This window comes from Lacerta agilis, chromosome 5, assembly GCF_009819535.1.
Source record: "Lacerta agilis isolate rLacAgi1 chromosome 5, rLacAgi1.pri, whole genome shotgun sequence".
In the NCBI taxonomy this organism is placed as follows: domain Eukaryota; kingdom Metazoa; phylum Chordata; class Lepidosauria; order Squamata; family Lacertidae; genus Lacerta; species Lacerta agilis.
In genome coordinates this window covers 5,267,975-5,291,525 of record NC_046316.1, presented here as the reverse complement: position 1 = coordinate 5,291,525, position 23,551 = coordinate 5,267,975, and the positions used below count along the sequence as shown (strand labels likewise).

The 23,551-nt window shown below is 46.7% G+C and overlaps 1 protein-coding gene across 1 annotated transcript in view; it reads left to right on the top strand.

The window, feature by feature from the left end:
- SEMA3A (semaphorin 3A) overlaps positions 1–15,638 on the top strand; it is a 223,325-nt gene extending 207,687 nt beyond the window's left edge. Inside the window, exons 15-17 of the mRNA XM_033148345.1 lie at positions 4,872–4,939; positions 10,731–10,873; positions 14,678–15,638. Of these exons, the coding sequence (XP_033004236.1) occupies positions 4,872–4,939; positions 10,731–10,873; positions 14,678–15,133 (667 nt within the window). The 3' untranslated portion in view covers positions 15,134–15,638. The remainder of the gene's footprint in view (positions 1–4,871; positions 4,940–10,730; positions 10,874–14,677) is intronic.
- The last annotated feature ends 7,913 nt before the right edge of the window (positions 15,639–23,551 follow it).

Sequence of the window (23,551 nt, the reverse complement as noted above, 5' to 3'; positions counted from 1 at the left end):
TCATTTATCTGATAATATTGCAGCCAGTCAGATACTTTCCCTTTCAGGTAAGGCTGGATTTGAGTGTCTTTCCACTTCTCCTTCAAGGTCCTAACCTGATTCCTTAAGGGACGGTTTCAAGCAGTAGCAGGTGCCATGGTGGGGCAGCAGCGCATGCCTGACTATCGGCCACCTGCATCGCTGTGGAGTGTGTGTGTGTGTGTGTGTGTGTGTATGTGTGTGTGTGGCATGAGGCAAATGCGTTGGTGGAGCCAATCCGCCAGGCTTTCCACCTGACCACCACTTAGCCCTGTGACCAGCAGTCAGGCGAGTGCTGCTGCTCCCAGTTGATACCCGGGTTCTGCTTAGACCAGCCTTCCTCAACCTCGGCCCTCCAGATGTTTTGAGACTACAATTCCCATCATCACTGACCACTGGTGATGCTAGCTAGGGATCATGGGAGTTGTAGGCCAAAAACATCTGGAGGGCCAAGGTTGAGGAAGCCTCGCTTAGACCCTTGGTTCCAAAACTTCCCCCCTGCGGACCACTTGAAAATTGCCCCCCAAAATGGCAGATCGCTTCATGGTTTTTCTGCCCATTGTAGCAGTGTCCTGTGCTAAGTGCTGTATGATTCTTAGTTCTATTTTTAATTGTCGTTTTTATTTTTTATATGCCATTGCACAACAACGGGAATTCCGCAGAAGAATGCGTAGAACCGAGAGCCAGTGTGGTGTAGTGGTTAAGAGCGGTGGACTCGTAATCTGGTGAACCGGGTTCGCGTCTCCGCTCCTCCACATGCAGCTGCTGGGTGACCTTGGGCTAGTCACACTTCTCTGAAGTCTCTCAGCCCCACTCACCTCACAGAGTGTTTGTTGTGGGGGAGGAAGGGAAAGGAGAATGTTAGCCGCTTTGAGGCTCCTTCGGGTAGTGATAAAGCGGGATATCAAATCCAAACTCTTCTTCTAGAAATAAGCAACACGGTGAACATGCAATTAATAATATAAATATTCAGTGTGCATCTACAACCACTGTTCCCTGGACACATTATGAACCACCACAATTTGGGAACTCCAGGCTTAGATGGTAGCCACATTCAGGTGTTCACCTGAACACAAGAAGGCTTTACCTGGGAATGGAAGCAGGGGTGCACCAATGAGTCTGGCTGCGCAGGCTCCACTTCAGGTCTTTGCATATTTAGCGCAAAGGTCTGAAGACCGTTTCTGAGCATGCTGTGTTGGACTTCTGGGAGCCCTGTCTACTCAGGGTTCCAGATCACTCATACTTTTCACTTAGAAACCATCTTCAGGCCTAAGCATACAACTATCTGGAGAGGAGCCTGTGCACCTGAGGACATCGGACCAATCCCCTCATGCACGTCCTTGAGCACTCCCAGAGATAAAGCCTTCCTGTGCTGAAGCAAATTCCTGAACACACCGTTCATGGTGGCATATCGGGTTCTACCTTGAGTAAGAGCACGTGTTGCAGTCGGGGCCTGGCAAGACACTAAATTGTCCTGTGGGAGTGGCTGGACGCTGGCCTTAGTTAGGATTGGGTCAGGGGAGTTACTGGGCAAAGTTAGATGTAACAATTTGTGATGGACAGGCCAGCGTCCTTTATAATCCTCTGCACGCAGGGTGATCCCTCTCTTGGCTTCAAGCTTCGGATCACCCCCCACCCACCCACCCCGTTTTCATAGGCCTCTGCTTTGACCTTGCAACTGCCTGTCATGGGGTCGTCTGCTTTGTAGCAGGGGCCCAGTAGGAATTTTTCCATCTGGCTGATTGGCTGTTGCCATTTTGGTTTTCGCCTACTGCAGTAGCAACTAGTCACAACTTGTAAGGTTGGCGGTTAGGCATTGGTTATGTTTGGATTGCTCGGACGGTGAGGTCTCACCTCCGCAATCATGTTTATGTTGGTACGGGAATTCCGTTAAAGGAATCCGGCGGCTCTTTTGCTTGTCCGAACCCCCGGCCGGGGGCTAGGGCCATGGGCAGAGCCCCCGGGACCGCTGGGGAGGGGGAGGTTCCGTCCCCAGCCTCCTTAACTCTCCCCAGCTGCATTCTCCCGACGACGCTGACTAGAGGTCAGCGCTGTCCGGTTGGACATAGTCTGAACCAATGCCTACGCAACCACTCACCGAATTTGTATTTAAATAAAGTTGTGGCCTAAATTATTGCCAAAAACCCAAACTAAATTAATGTCTCTGTGTCAAATTCCTGGGGGGTGGCTTGAGGACCTTGACACGCAACCGTGTGTCTCGAGAGACAATGGAGAAGTCCACCTTTGGGGATGAAGTCAAACCATTGGGAGATTGCAGCGCCTGATGTGTCAGCAGAGACCGATATGGGAGAGACATGTTTTGCTGCAGTTTGTCTGTTCCTATTGAGCCTACAAATGACTTTAGATTAGCAGGTTTCCTAATTAGTATAAATTCCCCCCATATTTGTGAATGGGACTAGGTCCATGGGTATAACCCTAGCTCACTGATGTAAAAAGGAACTGGGTTGTATTCAGCTAAGTTTCAGTAGCAAACCTACTGAAATCAATGGCCCCGAGTCTATGAATTTCAGTGAGTCTAAGTAGTACTTAGACTGATTGCGGCCTAATGGTGTGTTTTTTTGTGGGGGGGGGGATACCTTTATGGCCTAGGAATATCTTTTAGATTTTGGCCAAATCCAAAGAAGCTTCAGTGAATACAACAAATGCCAGGGGTGAAAAACGTGAAAGGGTTTTCTGGCTCCTTGACTTCTGCTTCTGTGGTGCCATCATTGTTCAGGCACCTAATCCTCTTTTCTCTCCCCCACAACCCACTTGCCTGACTTCTCATTCCTCCGCTGTTTCTTTTCTTCTCCAAGCGAAGTGTCCAGCCCCTTCACAACATCTTTTTTTTTTTGCCCTGTTCTTTCTTCTGCTCCAAAAGCATCTCTTTTTCATGAGTCGAACAGGGAGTTGTTGTTGTTTTTTTTGCCACTACTGTTTTGATACAAAGGAAGTGGACAAAGCAAACACAGACATAGCAGTCCAGGCCGGGAAAGATGGTTTCAGGTGGTTCTCCTTTCTGCACATTTTCTTTTTGAAAAGGAACAAAACATCATTAAAGCAAAGAAAGAGAGACCCAGTGGAAGGTTTGGTATTGCTTAAAGACAGGTTGCTATGGATTGCAATAATGATTTTGCTAGCGATTCAACCCGCTAACTGGTTTCTGAACAAATCTGTCATGTTCTAACTAACACATATAATTCATCCTGTTCTGTGGCAAGCATTGCTTTAGATTTTTTTAACCCAAGCACCTGAGGTTGACTTCATTCTTACCCTAGTCCTCAGTACTTCATTGTCCTGCGTCACCAAACTGGTGGCCAAGCTATACTGAATAACTATTAACTCATACCTTTTATGCACATTTTTCCTCCCAAAGAATCCTGGGAACTGTCATTTGTTAAGGGTGCTGGGAATTGTAGTTCTGCAAGGGGTAAACTACAGTTCCCGGGACACTTGAGGCATGCTTTAAAGGTATGGAATCTACGCAGCACTCTAGAACAGAGATGCTCAGCCTTATTTGGCAGCCTCCCTTGGTCACATTCCAGCAGCAGGTTTTGCCAGAAATGGGTGTCCCACACAGGCTCACAGCCCCCCCCCCAAACTCCCAGTTGATCCATGCAGATCATCTGAAGAGGACAGTTATTGCCCCCTTCCCAGTCATCGGGAGGTGTAATTTGCACTGTGTCTACTTAATTTTTTAAAATGATTTTGTTGCCATCAAAACCAGTGGGGTTTTGGTTACCAAGAAGGGGGGGGGGACTATTTGAGGGAGTGGATCTTCCTTGGGCCAGCTACCCATAGCCTGGATACCTCTGAATCACTATTGAGGAAATGAAATAATCTAAAGAAACTGGGTTAGAGAAATCTTGGCTGATCTCACTTTCTCCGAGAAGATGCCGCATTTGAGACTGGGCTGCATACATTCCACACATTGAAAGCGCACTCGAAGCATGTTATTTGCCTCAAAGAATTGTGTGCTTGTCGTTTGATACAGGTTGCTAGGAGGTGTAGCTCTGAGAGGGGAAAGCTGCCGTGCCCAGAATCTTTTTTGGGGGAAGGAATCTGTTCTGAATGTGCTGTAATGGCATTGTGTGCACATGGCCGTACTCTAGGTTGAAGGAAGCGATGGCTCCCTGGTGCGCGTGCCGAACTCTCCTGAATCCAACTGCCTGCATCTCAGGCACTTAATTTAGTTGTGATCAATACCCCTCAGGGCCTTGGCTACTGCAACAACAATGCTCACTTGGGTTGGAATTATTGACTTCTGAATGCGAACACTGACAGAAAAATGGTTTGGAATGTTGTTCACAAAAGGAATGGATCATTTCCTTCAAGCATCCATATCTTTGGGTGACATCTTTCTCTGAATATAACTAATAATATCCCTAGTGTTGCCTGGTCGACCCGTTTGCTTTCCTGACAAAGGTATCCAGCAGGAGAAACTTCCCCAAATTGTTTTTAAGCCAAGAAAATCTTCAGCAGCTCAGTTTCTGTGGGTCAGGCTGTCCTTCTAAAGTATCCCCCCCCCCTCCTGTTATATATATTTTAAAATACAGTGAATGAATACAATGGAGATTTACTGGTTGCTCTACTATGTGTGGTGTAGTGGTTAAGAGCGGCAGACTCGTAATCTGGTGAACCGGGTTCGTGTCTCCGCTCCTCCACATGCAGCTGCTGGGTGACCTTGGGCTAGTCACACTTCTCTGAAGTCTCTCAGCCCCACTCACCTCACAGAGTGTTTGTCGTGGGGGAAGAAGGGAAAGGAGAATGTTAGCCGCTTTGAGACTCCTTCGGGTAGCGATAAAGCGGGATATCAAATCCAAACTCTTCTCTTCTACTTCTTCTTCCTTTAGGCGCACTAGACGACAAGATATCCGAAATGGTGATCCTCTGACTCACTGCTCTGACTTACAGCATCATGGTAAGTGGTCGATCATTACGTGATCCTTGCTCAGCCACCTTGGTTCACAAAGGAAAGGGTCAGGAATGGAACCAGAGCAAATCTGTTCCTCTTTACCTCTAGTAAAACAAGCATATCAGCCTCCTATGTATGCTTACTTGGAAGAGAGCCAGTGTGGTGTAGTTGTTAAGAGCGGAAGAATCAAAATCTGGTGAACCGGGTTCGCGTCTCCTATCCTCCAAAAGCAGCTGCTGGGTGACCTTGGGCTAGTCACACTTCTCTGAAGTCTCTCAGCCCCCCTCACCTCACGGAGTGTTTGTTGTGGGCGAGGAAGGGAAAGGAGAATGTGAGCCGCTTTGAGACACCTTCGGGTAGTGATAAAGCGGGATATCAAATCCAAACACTTCTCTTCTTCTTCCATAAACACGGTTTTAACAATGAGTGCGTAAGTGACTGTGGAGGCCAATTCTGGATCCACACGTCCTTCCACATTGGGGACATTGGTTTCCGGGCAGGAGTTGATCACGGTGTGGATTTGCCAAGCGTGCCTTCCTCTTAGCACATTTCTCCCTTGCGTCCTGAGTTAGGAGTAAGTCCATTCAGTTGCTGCAGTTCTGTGCATATCTGGGAATATGCCCCACTGAATTTAGTGGGACTTACTTCCAAGTAAACATGCTGGGTATGGGCCTCTGCTTTATTCAGTTGCCTTAGTTATAGGCTGAGAGTACAAAAATCTTGTACTTTGTTAAAGTGGTATAACCAGAGTATTGTAGCCCCAAAGCCAGAGTTTTCCACCTTTTCGTGGCTGAAGTATTAATAATTTTCATAAATGTTTTGCGAATTTTCTTCATGGGGACAAAACGCTGTCTTGACCACTCAAGATGTTGCTTTTGTTGTTGTTGTTCAGTCGTTCAGTCGTGTCCGACTCTTCGTGACCCCATGGACCAGAGCACGCCAGGCACGCCTATCCTTCACTGCCTCCCGCAGTTTGGCCAAACTCATGCTAGTCGCTTCGAGAACACTGTCCAACCATCTCGTCCTCTGTCGTCCCCTTCTCCTTGTGCCCTCCATCTTTCCCAACATCAGGGTCTTTTCTAGGGAGTCTTCTCTTCTCATGAGGTGGCCAAAGTACTGGAGCCTCAACTTCAGGATCTGTCCTTCTAGTGAGCACTCAGGGCTCCTTTAAGGATGGATAAATTTGATCTTTTTGCAGTCATGGTTCTCATGATGTTGCTTTAGAGCTGCCTAATTTCTGCGTTATTAAGGAGTTAGGCTGATTTGCAGACCATGATGAGGAAATGATTTCTAAGCAGTTCATTATGTTCAGCCATAACGCCGACTTTAAAATGAGCCCCACAGCCTGATGGAAAAGGAGGAAGTGGCAGAGTTCCTTTGCATGCTTTGCGAAGGATCATAGGATCAACTCCTGACAACTCCAGTGAGAAGGAGGCAAGGATGGGAAAAATCTCTGCATGAGAGTCTGTTTCTGGGCTGCAAGCAAGATGGTCCCCTTCAAAATGAGCTTGCTTGGCACCAAGCCATGTAAAATCACTTACAGCACAGTTTTGTGCTCGCCTACACAGAAGTAAGTCCACAAAACCTTGTGTTGGTTCCACAGTTGTTCACTCGGGCCGTTGATTGATAGCTGCTTGCCTCTCTTCATTTTGCTTGTATTGGGGCAGTTAAATAGCACTATAAAGTATATGGTTATTGATTTAAAATTCCCAGGCCAGGCACAGGATGGGATATAAACCATTTTTTCCCAGTTCACCAATTATTCACATTCCGGTACAGCACAGGAGTGGAAAATACAGCTTTTGATCTTATGCAGCACTGCCCTCTACTGGAGAGATGCAGCTATTCCTGGTTTTAATGCTAGTCATAGAGTCTGACTAGATAATCCATCATGTGCAGGCAATAGGAAAAAAACTGAGACAGATACAGGATAGATATGCTGTTTGTTGTTGTTCTGTCGTTTAGTCATGTCCGACTCTTCGTGACCCCATAGATCAGAGCACGCCAGACACTCCTGTCTTCCACTGCCTCCCTCAGTTTGATCAGACTCATGATGACAGCTTCGAGAACACTGTCCAACCATCTTGTCCTCTGTCCCCTTCTCCTTGTGCTCTCCATCTTTCCCAACATCAGGGTCTTTTCCAGGGAATCTTCCCTTCTCATGAGGTGGCCAAAGTACTGGAGCCTCAACTTCAGGATCTGCCCTTCCAGTGAGCACTCAGGGCTGATTTCATTCATAATGGATAGGTTTGATCTTCTTGCAGTCCGTGGGACTCTCAAGAGTCTCCTCCAGCACCATCTCCTCCAGCACTTCCGAAACCAAGAGAGGGAGCACAATGGATGCAGAGTAAACAGGAATGAGTAGACAGCCAGGCCCTGTGTAGACACAATATTTTAAAAGCACATTTGAAGCACACTTCCCACCCCCTCAAAGAAATATGGGCACTGTAGTTTATCCACCACAAAGTCACAATTCCCTGCAACCCTTAACAAACCATTGGGGTCCATAATTCTTAGAGGGGGAGAATGTGCCCCGGGTGTGCTTTAAAGTTGTAGTGTGTACACAGCCCAATAAGACTCTGTTCTGCTGCCATTAGAAATAAAGTTTTCCGTCTTGCTGTTCATTCCCTTGACACAATGCTTCTCAAGTAGATCCATTTCTAAGCTGAAACTCAAAAGCCGCTCTGCTCATCCGGCTATTAAGGGAGTATTCCATTTACTTGCTGGGAATCAAGTTATCACGACACAAAGAGAAAAGAAAACCGGAACAATTCATTTCTTATTGATTTGGTTCTGTTGATGACTTGGTATTTCATTTCTACACGCTGGGTGGCAAGAATTCATTTTATTCACACACACACACACACACACACACACACCCCACTTACGCCTGGATGGCTGCATGTCGTTAATGTACGATTCCTGTGTCCACATCAGAGCAAATGGCCTGTCAGCTTTCTTCCTTTTGCCACCACAGTTTAGCAAACAGCTTTTGGTCTGCTAGATTAGCACGCAGCCAACATGGAAGCCAAACAAGACTTGACAATGGATTTACACCTCAAGAGGCTCTTGGTCACATATCCCTCTCATTTCTAGAACAAACAAACAAAAATGGGGTTCGGTAAAGATTCTGAACCTCAAGCAAACCCCGCCACCCCCACAAGGAAAGACTAATCTTAATCAAAGTAACCTTGCGCGATCTCAACACCCTTGAGCATTGCTGAGGGCTGTGTTGCCCATTGCAGCACACAAAAAAATGTTCAGCAATCCCATGACACTCTTTAGAGTAATCCATTTATTTTCCTGGGCTCTCGTCTAACAATGAGCCCTCTGTGGCAGCCTAAGAGCCACGAGCAGAAGGAAAATAACCATTAACACCTTTTCAAAATGCCTGCCCAAGAGGACTAGTATTGTGGCCTCGGAAGCAGTTTTCATACTTTGGCACATGGAGGAAATGGCCCTGCTTCTTGGGCAACCTATTTCACAAGTAGAAAAACATACAGCCCGTGATGTAAACCAGGCTTTCTTGTTTTTTGCTTATCCTTTCTTGTGTATTTGCTCCCAATAGTTATTGGACCATTGCAATTTAAATCCCATTTTAAAAGGTTCAAATGAAGTCTTGAAATCTTAGACCTTAATGCCTTTGTGGTGCTGGAGGAGAAGCAACTGCCATATAAATCCAAAGGCAAGCCAACATTTCTTGCAAATTGATGGATAACTTGAAAACAATGTTGCCTCAAAAAGGAAGTAATTTATTTCACTTTCTTTCACTCGTCCGCAAGGTCTGGTTTATTAGGCTTGTTATGTTTCCATAAATTATTACGGCTTACAAGAGGAAATGATTAATTGAACAATGTTTCCACAAAAACAAGATTTCTGGTCATTAAGAGCTGCAGCAGCAAACTGCAGTGCCATATAACCTAAACACACTTCGGTATTTTATTTTATTTTTGAAAGCTTTACATTTTATGGCTTTATGTTGAAGTAGATCATGGACCTCTTGAGGCACAATTAGATCTTCTGACACCACACCCAAACCATTGAAAACTTGTTCACCCATTTGAAAAATATCTCATGTTTTAAACCAATGAAATGAAGCTAAGGGATAAAGTGAGTCAACTTGCGCCATGAATTAATACATTTGTTTTTAAAAAATCTTTGTCATATAATAATTAATTAATGCCCAAGTATGTGGGGGATGTTTTGTTTGTTTGTTTGTTTATATAATTGACTCCCATTTAGGAAAAGTGTGTGCTTAGGACTATTGCAGGCATTCCTGATGGTTTTTTTGTTGTTCAGTCGTTCAGTCATGTCCGACTCTTCATGACCCCATGGACCAGAGCACGCCAGGCACGCCTATCCTCCACTGCCTCCCGCAGTTTGGCCAAACTCATGCCAGTCGCTTCAAGAACACTGTCCAACCATCTCATCCTCTGCCGTCCCCTTCTCCTTGTGCCCTCCATCTTTCCCAACATCAGGGTCTTTTCCAGGGAGTCTTCTCTTCTCATGAGGTGGCCAAAGTACTGGAGCCTCAACTTCAGGATCTGTCCTTCCAGTGAGCACTCAGGGCTGATTTCTTTAAGGATGGATGAGTTTGATCTTCTTGCAGTCCAAGTGGTGGTTTAGTAATACATAAATGAGTTAAAATACCCTCTGGGATCATGCATTCCCTCCCCTCTCCCTTCTGGGGCACAAATTCTAGAAGGTCAAGGCGGGACCATGGCAGCAAGCAGCCTGAGGTGACCCAGGATCAGAAGCTCTGTGACAAGCCAATAGCTGGGCCCAAAGAGCGAGTCAAAACTGAAGAAGCAAGACCAGGAAGCTACATGACACGGAGGCTGTGCACATGTTGCCTTTCCCCTTGGCTCCTCCGCTCCCACTGCTGGCTCAGGATTTGGTCTACACATGACATTTCCCTGTGGTTTATTGAGAAATACTACTGTTTTAGGTGTTTTCCGTCCAACCAGCTTTAACCCCAAAGGGAAACTCAAGCCGTGTTCCCTGTTCAGTTAAGCCGAGGTGTGTACATTGGAGACAGTCGCTGTCCATGCACAGGTGACAGCTGGGGAGGTTGCAGGGGTGGGGAAACCAAGAAGGTAATGTGCATCCGGTGGAGAAGAAGAGGAGAAGGAGTTTAGATTTGATATCCCGCTTTATCACTACCCGAAGGAGTCTCAAAGCGGCTAACATTCTCCTTCCCCTTCCTCCCCCACAAGAAACACTCTGTGAGGTGAGTGGGGCTGAGAGACTTCAGAGAAGTGTGACTAGCCCAAGGTCACCCAGCAGCTGCATGTGGAAGAGTGGAGACACGAACCCGGTTCACCAGATTACGACTCTTCCGCTCTTAACCACTACACCACACTCGCTCTCTGGTGTACACACCAGCAGCAGGCTAATGCAACTTGAAATGTAGCGTTGCTGCATTTTGAACCACTAATCTGTACATATCCCGAGTCAGACTGTCAGTCCATATCGCTCAGTATACCACCTGCCCTGAGCTGCAGTGGCTTTCCAGGGTTTTAGGTGTCTGTCTCTCTCAGCCCTACCTGGAAATGCCAGGGATTGAACCTAGGAGCTTGCACCTCCCACTGTGCTGCAGCCCTTCTCCAAAGACAGGTACTCACCAGACGTCTTCATTGGTCAAGAAAGTCTCAGCTGGACCAGGAAGCCCTTTCTACACCTTCCTGCCCAGAAGAATGCAGTGGCCAGCCTGAGTCATTCCAGGGCCTGATGTTCAGTTCTTCTAGTAACATTTAGATGTCCTTGTTTCCCCCCCCCCCTTCATTGTTCCCTGCAGATAATCCAAGTGGACATGGGCTAGAAGAGAAGATCATCTACGGAGTGGAGAACAGCAGCACTTTCCTGGAATGCAGCCCCAAATCTCAGCGTGCTCTGGTCTATTGGCAATTCCAGAAGCAAAATGATGACCGAAAGGAAGAGGTATGGGCTCTTGAAAGTGCATCCCAGGAGTTTCTGGTTCAACGTGTTCAGTCTCTCTGGCCCAGTTCTCAAGAATCTGGGACCCGTGAGCCTCAGCTGTACCACTGTAGGAGCAGGACTCCCATGATAAAATGTTCCTGCTTACAGCAACAGCACACCTCCCCCACCCCACCCAAAAAAACCTCTACATAGATGAGATGTCAGGGAGAAAGGCTATAGTCTAGCTTTCTCCCTGACATGTTGCAGGGCACTTTAAAAAATAAAAATAAAAATAAAGCAACATTCAGTTTTGTGGGGCCACATCTTCTGTCTGACCAAGACACAAGTTTGTAGTTTTGTTTCCCCCTCCCCCCAAAAAAGCCCTGCTCCTTGCTTGCTTCCCCCCCCCCCCCTGAGAAAGCACAAGAGTTGGGTTTGGAAACATCTCAAAGAAACTGGGTTGTTTCCAAACCTGCCAGTTTTAGGAGTGACTGTGGAGGCATCTGGGAGGTGGCAGCCTCTATATCCCCGCCGCAAGGCCCAATATTTACCTCATAAGGAACAGCGATTAGATGGGCACCATCTTTAAGATGTCTAGAGAGCCAGGCTCTCCCATCCTTTTGAGGTAAATAGATCTGCTTGAGCTCAGCGACTCAGCTGCTGTGCTAAACCCATTGTTAATGTAAAAATTCCTCCATGGTGGCCATTTGTTTTTTTGGTTCCATGATGATCTTCACTTCAGGAGCTCAAAGCAATGCCTTTCCCGTATCCTCAATCTGCACCATCTTTGCAGCAGCAGCAAAGAGGCCCTGAGACCTTCATGAGGGTGCTTAGCTTCTGAAGTAATCCCCATGGAAACAAAAAAGCTTTCCTGGCCGTTATAGACGGAAATGGTTAAGTGAGGAGTTCGGTGTCCCTGCTCCTGCCCTTGCACAGTTACCTATATACAGTAATAATATGGTTGTGCTTTTCATTTCCCCAGGTGCTCTGGGGGATTAGTAGGAATGTAGACATCCTACAAGTCTGGAAGGCCACTTCATCACCTCATTTTTAACAGAATAACCTTTCCCCTGCTGGCTAGACACCACCTGAGGGTGGGGGAGTAGAAAGAAAGAAAGAAAGAAAGAAAGAAAGAAAGAAAGAAAGAAAGAAAGGGGAAGAGACAGTTAAATGTTATTTTGCATGAAGAATCCAAGGGACATATTTTATTCAGGTGAAAAAATTCCTGCCAAGGCCACAGCTAGAGGTTTTGTATAGTTTCTAAAAACTCATTATTTGAGGGTTGGGTGTTTCCCCCCAAAAAACGTGGTGGGAAGAATAGAGCATGCTCCATAAGACCCGTCATGGTACAAAATAGTATCTGGCATTTGCCTTTCTTTAGCCACATGGATAAAGTTGGTGGGTTTTATCATTTGCATGTTCAGACCTTTAAACCTCCCTCATAAGTAAATTCAGTCAAGACTCAAATTTTGGTTTGGTTTTTGGCAGAATTTAGGCTACAACTTTATTGATTCCAGAAAGTGAGTGGTTGCATGGGCTTTGGTTTGACTAGCTCACTGCACCGTTACAGGTAGCGCTGACCCAGAGTTCCAGCATAGGTCAGCCAAGGGTGAATACCTGGATAGCGGAAAGCTGCTCTATACGCCACCCAAATGTCCCCCTGGACTCAGGCATGGACACAACCCCCTCTCAGGGGTTGACCAAACCATTGAGTCCCTGGATTCCTTTAACGGAATACCCTTCACATAGGGATGGTGAGAGCGTTCCCCCATCCCTATCACCTGAACCAGAGCCTATCCGCAACCTTACATGTTGTGACGATTTGCTACGCGGCAGGCGAAATGGCAACAGCCAGTCAGCCAAGTGGGGAAAATTCCTACCGTGCCCCTGTCCCAATGACAGACGACACACAACGGCATAGCAAGGTCAAGTGTGCAAACCCTAAATGTAGGGAGAGGTGGGCGGGTGTTCCGATGCACTGGCCAAAAGAGGAAGCTCTGGGTCACGTGCATATAGGTCCCTTGATCCGTTTGGCTAGCGTCCCATTGGCCTGATTAAACCCAGCATCAAGGGACCTACCAATAGGGTGTTGTGGCTATCCACTGGTACCCACCCACAACACTGGGTTTGGTTGCCAGGTCTCACCGCAACACGTCCCCTGTGCCATCCTTCACATGTTCACTCAGAATCATGCTTACTGGGTTAAGTGGTAAGTGTACACAGCATTACATCCAGTGTTTGTGCCTGTGTTTGTATTATTTATAAATGTGTACACACAGAGAAAGAGAGAGGAGAGAGAGAGAGAGATGGGTAAATGGAGAGAGAGAGAGAGAGAGAGAGAGAGAGAGAGAGAGAGAGAGAGAGAAATGGAAGATGGCAGGCAGGTATCTTCACTAGTCCTTGTCTCCCAAAATGATCTCTGGCCAGGTATCATTACTACATAAGCTGTGGCTGAAAAAGCTCTTTTGTTTCTTCATTGGCAGTGGGGAAGTGGGAGACATGGTTTCAACTTAGAGACCTAGATTTGGACCAGAGGAGGCCAACTCCTGCCCCACATCTCCTAAGCTCCGATTAAACTTTTGAAGTGGGAGGCTGCATCCTGATATGCAGGTCTCTTTCACTGCCCTGATTCCCATAGATTCATTTTTGTAGTCATTTGAAATCCTAACATTTTTTCCCCCTGCCCTGTAACATTTTTTTTCTCCATTTCTGAACACTGTGACATCCAACGAGGTGTGCTGGAAATTCCATTTCAGGGGAAACAGACTCATAACACGCTTGGTTGTTTTACCGAGTTCTTGACTGGTTTCAGAGAGCGTGGTGTTTATCGTATTTGGATCTCCATCCGTTCCAAAAAGCTTAGTTTTTATATCAAAGCACCACTATTAGGTAGTTGAGGCTAAGTCACCTAAAGTCTTGTTCAGTGAGCTTCATGGCTGAGTACAGTTTCAAATCCCGGTACTCTGCTATCCAAGTCTACTACAGATGGGTAGCCGTGTTGGTCTGCCATAGTCGAAACAAAATAGAAAATTCTTTCCAGTAGCACCTTAGAGACCAACTGAGTTTGTTCTTGGTATGAGCTTTCGTGTGTATGCACACTTCTTCAGATACACTGAAACAGAAGTCACATCTTCCAACATTGTGTATGCTATCAAATGCCAACAGTGCCCTTCAGCTCTCTATATTGGACAAACAGGCCAAACCCTACGTCAAAGGATAAATGGACATAAATCTGATATCAGGAATCACAAGACAGAGAAACCAGTAGGAGAACACTTCAATCTCCCAGGACATTCTATAAAAGATCTCAAAGTAGCTGTCTTAATACAAAGGAATTTCAGAAATAGACTGGAAAGAGAAGTGGCTGAATTGCAACTAATCACCAAACTTAAAACCATGGAGAAACCTGGTCTGAACAAAGACATTGGATTCTTATCTCATATACATAACAAAGCTATCTTTAGCCATCTCACCCCTTGCCTTTCCCTGCAAGACTAATTGCAGCCGTTAAGAGTCGTGAACAGGTTTTCCACACCTATCAGCTGATCACCCGTTCCCACCACCCTTCGGAGTAATACCCCTCCCCACTCCCTCACTATATTTAAGGATCTGGTGACTTCTGTTTCAGTGTATCTGAAGAAGTGTGCATGCACACGAAAGCTCATACCAAGAACAAACTCAGTTGGTCTCTAAGGTGCTACTGGAAAGAATTTTCTATTTTGTTTCAAGTCTACTACGTTATGCTGGCACACGGTATTGAGGCTTTGTGAGAGAGCTGGAGAGGACTATTGAGAACAGTGACCCCTTTCTTTGCCTCCTTGACAGATCAAAGCAGATGATCGCCTGATCCGGACAGAGCAAGGTCTACTGCTGCGGAGCCTGCAGCGGAAGGACTCGGGCATTTACTTCTGCCACGCTGTGGAGCACGGCTTCATGCAAACTCTCCTCAAGGTGACCCTGGAGATCATCGACACGGACCACCTCGAAGAGCTTCTTCATAAAGAGGAAGAGGGAGATCCCTCCAAGATCAAGGAAGCTTCTAACAGCATGACCCCAAGCCAGAAGGTCTGGTACAGAGACTTCATGCAGCTCATCAACCACCCCAACCTCAACACCATGGATGAGTTTTGTGAGCAGGTGTGGAAAAGGGACCGGAAACAACGGCGCCAGAGGCCCACCAATGCCCAGGTGAACACAAACAAGTGGAAACATCTACAGGAGAACAAGAAAGGCAGGAATAGGAGGACCCATGAGTTTGAGAGGGCGCCGCGGAGTGTCTGAGCTACAATTACCTCTAGGAACTTCACCCAAGTAGAAACTTGCATAGACAAGATAACTGGAAATAAAATGCAATATACGTGAACTTTCCCCATGGCATTTTATGTGGATGTTTACAAAAGAGCTAAGGGGCTCAAACAATTTCCATCTTGTTTGAAATGAACCCAGTTTGTTTGTTAAAAACAAAACAAAAAAACCCCCAAACCAATGGACCTCTACTCTCCAGCATTTTGGGGACAGAAGCTTGTTCCGAAACTAACTTATTGTTTCATGGGATCTGCAGCAAGGCTGTCTCGGCAATCCCCTTTGGACTTGAGGTATAAAAGTGTCACCTGCCATTCTGCCATTTTGAAAAGGAATAGAAGAGGGAGGTGCAGAACAGCTCTCATCAGCCATGCTAATTTTCCTGAACTTAATTAAAAACTTGCATGGGCCTTTATCCAGCTGATGAACACCTTCCCACTTGGTTGTACACATGACTGTTTTGTTTTGGTTTTGTTTTTTTGTCCCCCCCCCTCCTTTCTGGTCTACAAGTCTTCTTGTTTAGATATGTACTGGAAGAAGGAAATCAATACTGTGCTTGATTGCTTACTGAAGTCGGAGCGCCACGAACCATTAATTATCTGAAACAGCAGCAAGTGGAACATTCTGACCTACTACTGATGACACCCCTAACCTTTGACCTAAAGATGTATTTTATTAAAACAATTATTTAAATGTACCACAACCAATATGCAGTCAAAGATAGAGTAGGCTTTTGTCTGACAATATTCTAATATTCTAATTTTTAATTATTTTAAATAGGGAAAAACAAAGGTTTCTGTTGCTCAGTTTTAAATGTCTGTTATCAAACATTTGTTCAACACAGTCAGCAAACTCAGCTCCTTGCCAGACATTCTCTGTGATGAGTAACTTCCAACCTGATTTATCCTTCCAAACCCAAGTTTTTCTGGCAAAAGAGTCTGTATTGCATGGACAGATTTCTCTTTCTTTCTTTTCCCTCCCTAATTGTTCAGTATGAAAGACTTCAGCTTGTATAATACTTTGATACAAACAGAAATGGATTGAAGCAATGAAGGGAAAACTTGGTTGACTTAAGCTGTATATTTTATTTTTAATTTCAAAAGACTGTGAATAGCATTAAAATATCTCCTCTGCTCATGACCTCATTATGTGGATGGCAAAAACTCGACACTGTAAGATGCAGAATCCATCTGACCTGCTCATATAGTCAATGCCGTGGTTTTCAGGCGGCATTCTGGCAGTGCCTGGTATTCTTTGGATATGTCTAGGGTGTCTGTCCACCATTGCAGCATCTGGGTAATATTGGGTATGTATGACACAGAAAGCAAGCATGAAGCCTAACAGACTTGGGCCAGGTTGTGGACAACCACTGGCGTAGGAAGGGCGGGGCGTAGGAAGGGCAGGGTGCCCCAGGCAGCGGGATTCCGATAGGGTTCCACTTCGGCACACCACACCCCCAGAACGCGCGCCACACCCCCAGAACACGCACCAGCCCCACCCCCGGTGCCAGAGCATGAAGCTCCGCCACTGTGGACAACACAAATTGGAACATGCCACCAGAATCTGTTTGGCGCAACAGGGCGTCTGGGGCATTCAAGTTAATGTGAAAATAATGCCCCAAAAGCAGAAGGTCTGAAAACTTCTGGATTAGCAAAGTGTTGGCTTTTATTCAGAGAATAACAGGGGTACCAAAAGACTGTGTGTACACACACACACACACACACAGAGAGAGAGAGAGAGAGAGAGAGAGAGAGAGAGAGAGACAGACAGACAGACAGACAGACAGACAGAACAGAATGCACTCACTTAAAAAGTAGACTGGATTTTGCAATATTTCATTACTGGATATGGGGTCACTTATCCCTATTTAGTTAACTCTACTGGTAACTGCAAACGTATTTCCATGGGCAAATTTGTGCCGTCTACATCCAGCTTTTGCATCCCCAGAATTTCCAACTAGCTGTGGTTTTACATTAAAAAGGTAAAGGGGCCCCTGACCATTAGGTCCAGTCGTGTCCGACTCTGGGGTTACGGTGCTCATCTCGCTCTATAGGCCAAGGGAGCCGGCATTTGTCCGCAGACAGCTTCCGGGTCATGTGGCCGGCATGACTAAGCCGCTTCTGGCGAACCAGAGCAGCGCACGGAAACACTGTTTACCTTCCCGCTGGAGTGGTGTCTATTTATCTACTTGCACTTTGACGTGCTTTCGAACTGCTGGGTGGGCAGGAGCAGGGACCGAGCAACGGGAGCTTACCCCGTCGCGGGGATTCGAACCACCGACCTTCTGATCGGCAAGCCCTAAGCTCTGTGGTTTAACCCACAGCGCCACCTGGGTCCCGGTTTTACATTAGGAATGATATAATAGTCCAGCAGCACCTTAAAGCCTAGCAAATGTAATATTGCATAAACTGCCGTGGCTTAACAAGAATGGTGCATCTGATGAAAATGATTCCAGCCCAAGGCAGCTTACACCACAATAAATTTGTCAGTTGCTAAGGTTCTAGTACTGGCTCTGGGATCTACTTTACAGGGTTGTTGTGAAGATAGACAGGCTATGGAACACGTTTGAAAAAGGAGGATACAGGTAGAACAGAGGAGAATTCAGGGTGCATGTAGTATGTGGGGCTATCCCACGCATGAAGCAAGGTGAGGTGACCATCTCAGGTGGCAGGATCCACAAAAGAAGCAGATCCAGCCTCCAAGGGATACATTGCCCAATGGCACTGCTGCAGTGCCCCTTTGTAGGCCAGATCTGTTGCCTCCTGGGCAAAACCACCCCATGCCGCCCCCATACCAGCCTCTTGGCAGATCGGAGGCACGGCTGGTCTCTTCCCACACCTAGGGAAGAAATGGTGGGAGCTGCCCTCTGGAGTTTCTAGGGCTCTGAACCCGTACCTGGCGTAATTCAGAGTGGGCCCCTTTCCTACCCTCGCCTGCCCCACTCACACAATGGCCTTTCATTCCCATTTCAACCATTGGGTAAGGCTGATCTATTTAATACTGCAGAAGAAAATGTGCACCGGCAAGCATTTTTGTTTGCCAAGTACAGTTTTATAAATCAATACAACCCCATCAGATGGACTTTATGACACTCCATAATCCATTTTCCCTATGACTCATAATGCAGTAAATATAAGTCTATATAACAAACACATTCTTTCACGAAGGCAATTCAAATCCTTTTGTCGCACCAATGCTTTTTTTTTTTTTTTTTGCTAAAGTGGGTTATTTGTATTCTGATGATGCTCAATCAGTAAAGAAGTTCTCTACCCAGTTATAAAGAAGACATCGATTTCTATCTTCTTTGCTAACTCTCATGTTCAATCAATTTTATTTGACTTCACTGGCATTTAAGCAAGTGCTAAAACTTTAGCACTTTCCTAGCTTTTCTGCCCGAAGCGTGCACAGATATTAAACTGGAATCTGAATGTATTCTATTCAACTGAATAGAAAGTACAGCAATACCTCCAGTTTGAACTATTCAATTAATTACCTCGATAATCAGTTCTTTTAGAACACAATCTTCCACTTTATCCCAGTTTTAATAAATGTTTAAAAATTGTCAACCAGCCAGCACAGAAATTGTGCACTGATGAAAGGGCCTCAGAAACTTGGAGGTGGAAGTGTAAAGGGATCATGGCCCATGGCCTCTACATTCAACATTTGTGTCCTGCTCTAGTCAAACGTGCACCCTCAAAAAGCCAAAATGAGGCACCAGAATGACAGTGGTGACTTTTATCTATGTGCACATTAAAGGTAAACAGACCCCTGACCATTAGGTCCAGTTGCGGATGACTCTGGGGTTGCAGTGCTCATCTCGCGTTAATGGCCGAGGGAGCCGGTGTACAGCTTCCGGGTCATGTGGCCAGCATGACTAAGCCGCTTCTGGCGAACCAGAGCAGCACAAGAAACGCCGTTTACTTTCCCGCAGGAGTGGTACCTATTTATCTACTTGCACTTTGATGTGCTTTTGAACTGCTAGGTGGACAGGAACTGGGACCGAGCAACGGGAGCTCACCCTGTCGCGGGGATTCGAACCGCCGACCTTCTGATCTGCAAGCCCTAGGCTCTGTGGTTTAACCCACAGCGCCACCCACATCCCAGTAGAGACTGCCTAATTAGAAGAAGTGCTTTTCCAAATCAGCATAGCCTCCTGCAGCATATGCTCCTCCGTGGGAAGAAGACACTCACTTGTGCCCCCTTTAATCCTGTACAACTCTTCTCCTTGCTCCAATAGCCATTCTTCAGACCTGCATAGAGATTGCTCATGCTGTTGATACACCTATCTATGGCCTTGCGGATTCCTTTAAAACAAAAGAAGAGCAAAGTTTCCAGGTAGACTAAAGCAGAATTCCTTTTGCTCCAGGCCATTTAACCGCTTTGTTGATGTGCAGCTAGGGAACTGGCTGCAATCATTCTGAAATTAATATTAAAGGTGAAGGGAATCACGACAGTTAAGTCCAGTCGTGAACGACTCTGGGGTTGCAGCCCTCATCTTGCTTTACTGGTCGAGGGAGCCGGCATTTGTCCGCTTCCACAGACAGTTTTTCCAGGTCATGTGACTAGCATGACTAAGCTGCTTCTGGTGAAGCCAGAGTAGCGCACGGAAACACAATTTACCTTCCCGCCGGAGTGGTACCTATTTATCTACTTGCACTTTGACGTGCTTTCGAACTGCTAGGTGGGCAGGAGCTGGGACCGAACAACGGGAGCTCACCTCGTCATGCGGCCTCAAACCGCCAACCTTCTGATCAGCAAGTCCAAGAGGCTCAGTGGTTTAAACCACTGAGTAATATTAGTATTATTACTAATCATCAAATCCAAAACTGTGACAATAGAAGTAAGAATTAATCATGGTCCTAACAGGCTACCTTCCCTGTAAAAGAGTGCCCTCTTCTGCCTTACATATTCTTCTTCCAACATCAAAAAATACTGGCATAAATCTTTCTCAAGGCTTCGCAAAACCTCTTGCTAGCAATAACTTATTTTGCGATTTGCCCCCCCCCCCTTTCATTTGCATGTTTCTGCAATTCCCCCATTCCCTTAAAACACCTTCTTATAGACATACTTACTTTCCATTTCCCTTTTAGTTTTCAGGCTATAAAACTGCCATTTGTGTGGCCACGCCAGTCCTTAAGGATTCCCCCATCTTTCCATTGAGCTGCAATAGTACACAGTTGTGCCACAGACATCTGAGAACTTTAAAAATAAATAAAAACAAACCATTATTTCCAGATCCAAACTGTTGTTTTAACACTTAACCAAGATTACAGAAACGTGAGATACTAATTCATCATCAAATGCTTTCCATATAGTTCTTTTTAGCCCTCCCATTTCTCAGAATTACAAAAAGCCATATTTTAAATAATTGCATCTAACCGTTTAGCTGCCTCATCATCATCACCACCCAATTTCTGTTTCTTTCATTTCAAAGGTGCTTTTTAAGCTAGAGCTGCCAACCAGTTAAAAGATTTTAGCTTTAGTTCATTTAGCATATGCCATGAAACCAATCCAGGGATTCCTTGACTCACTTAGAACACAGTCTGGCACAGACCTATTTGAAAGTAAGTCCCACGGACTTCAGTCAAACCCCACTGAACATGATAAAGGTAAAGGTAAAGGGACCCCTGACCGTTAGGTCCAGTCATGTCCGACTCTGGGGTTGCGGCGCTCATCTTGCGTTACTGGCCGAGGGAGCCGGCGTACAGCTTCCGGGTCATGTGGCCAGCATGACTAAGCCGCTTCTGGCGAACCAGAGCAGCACATGGAAACACCGTTTACCTTCCTGCCGGAGTGGTACCTATTTATATACTTGCACTTTGACGTGCTTTTGAACTGCTAGGTGGGCAGGAGCTGGGACCGAGCAACGGGAGCTCACCCCGTCGCGGGGATTCAAACCGCTGACCTTCTCATCAGAAAGCCCTAGGCTCTGTGGTTTAACCCACAGCACCACCCGCGTCCCTGGAGACATGATTGAACTTCATAAAATAATGCACATTATGGAGAATGAGCACTCACACTTTACATTGTGGATGCCCTTTGCGGGATCGCGCGCGGTGCTACAGTTCCCAGGGAACTAACTGGCAAACAGCGACTGGCCTGCCTCTCAGTGTTAATTTTTGGAAGTTCACGCCCGGCCTCGGTAATCAAGTTTCATTGCTGGGAGGTGGAGCCAGTCCTATATATATAAGGGGGTGGAACTGACAGTATCCAGGCAGTTGGCTCAGGAGCTTCACCCACCCAACCCTCCCTTAGTTTAATGTTTTATTGTTTGCAGGTTAACTTTTTTCTTCCTGTTTAGTGGGTGCTGCTACGGTCTTTGAAGGACCGGGAAGAAATTTTCCTGCATTTGTCTTCCCGGTAGCAATTCGTCACAACTTTGGCGGTTATGGCCTTGGGTGGAATCCTTTAGTTTTTTCCTCCCTATATGGGTGTGTGTGTGTGTGTGTGAAGTGGTGACTCGCACCCCTGCGGCAGCGATTCCAGGGTCCCCCTCTTAAAGGGGTTATATATATGGGTGTCACTGGCCACACACAGAAAGGCTGCCAGTGAACTATCCTGTGTGCGGGGATATGGGCTGGGCTGCCTGCTACACTTACGTCTCACAGAGCACCCCCATATCCCATTTACCCTGATGAGCCCCAGTTCCCAGTTCCCCCCGGCTGGGGGGCTGGGAGGGTTACACGCCCAAGGCCTAAGCCAAGGTCTTCCTACATTCGGAAGTTTGATAAAGTTGTGGCCTAATTTTAATTCCATATAACATTGTCAGAGTCTTTATTCCTTCCTTATGATACCCGGGGGCTGGGGCTGTCGCCGCCTGGTCATGCAAAGTGAATAGAAAAAAATGCTTTTCTCCCTCTCTCTGGACTCCAGAACTTGTGGGCATCCAATGAAGCAGAATCAAACTATGGAGCTCTCCTCCCAACTTGGATGGCTCCAACCGAGGACTGGAGAAATGCATGGAGAGGAAAGCTATGAAGGGCCACTAGCCAGGGTGTCTTTGCTGTGGCACCACAATATGAGGCAGTGGTGCTTCTGATTTCCAGCTGCTGGAAACCCCAGGAAGAGAGAGGGCTCCTGGGCTCAGGTCCTGCTTGCCGCTCTCCCACAAGCATCTGGTTGGCCAACATGAGAGCCGGTTGCTGGACTAGCTGCCCCACTGGCCGGATCCTGCAGGACTCTTCCAAGAAACTCCCCCCCCCCCGTCCTGCTTTTGTGATGGTCTAAAAAGAGCATACATAGCTGGGGGGGAGGGGTGTCTCACTATGAAATGAGCACCCAGATATTTTTCCGAGTGACACCCTTCCTGCTGCAATCTTAAGTGTGAACAGTTTTGGACAGCTAAAGTGGATCGTGTCACTATGTTAATTGAAAATTCCAAAACAAAATAGACGCATGGGGATCTATTTTGGAATCCCTCTCTCTACAAATGTATTTGCTAGGGTGAGTTCTCCTTCATGGAGAGCACGTGTTGCGGTGGGGGGCCAACAAGACAGCCCTCTGTTGCTGGGCGGGATCGTTTGGATGGCCAAGGACTGTGATTGAGTTCTGCGGGTTGTTGGGGGGAATTGAATGTTGCAAGTTTTGATGGGCAGCCCAGAGGCTATATATGTTTCTGGCACGCAACGTGAGCCCCTCTTCGCTGCGTGCATCGGATCACCCTCCCTCCCTCCCTATAATTTAGGCCTCTGCATTGACCTTGCTATGCCTGTCATGGGGTCGTCTGCTTTTGGGGCAGGGGCCTGGTAGGATTTTTTTCCATTTGGCTGATTGGCTGGTGCCATCTGGTTTTCGCCTACTGCGTAGCAATTAGTCACAACTTGTAAGGTTGGCGGTTAGGCATTGGTTATTAATTGGTTGGTGGAGGGGCAGGGTTGCCCGTGGTTGCCCCTCCATTCCGTTAAAGGAATCCAGGGGCTCACAATGCTTTTGTCCATACCCCCTGGTCAGGGGCCAGGGGCCACGCAAGAGCCCCTGGGAGCATTAGGGGAGAGGCAAGGGCCGGACCCCCGGCTCCCATTCGCTCCCCAAAGTGTTTTCCCTTTACTGACTTCCGCAAGGCGGGCGGATGTCAGTCTGTCGCCAGGAGGGGACAGATAGTCGGAAACGATGCCTAAGCAACCACTCACATTTTGTATTTTAATAAAGCTGTGGCCAAAATTATGCCAAAACCCTTAAACTTAAATTTCTGTGTGAAGTGTGTGTTATTTGGGGGGTGCCTTCTGGACCTCGACACGCAACTACCCATTAGCCAGCAGAGATGCAAATCCTTTTCAACAAGCAAGGAGGCGCCGTGTGAAGAAGGATTGCTCTCCAGGAAGACTCCCTTGTGGTGCCTTTGCCAGAAGGCTCAAACGTAAGGTCTTGTCCCTCCAGCGAGGAAAAGGGTGGCTTCGG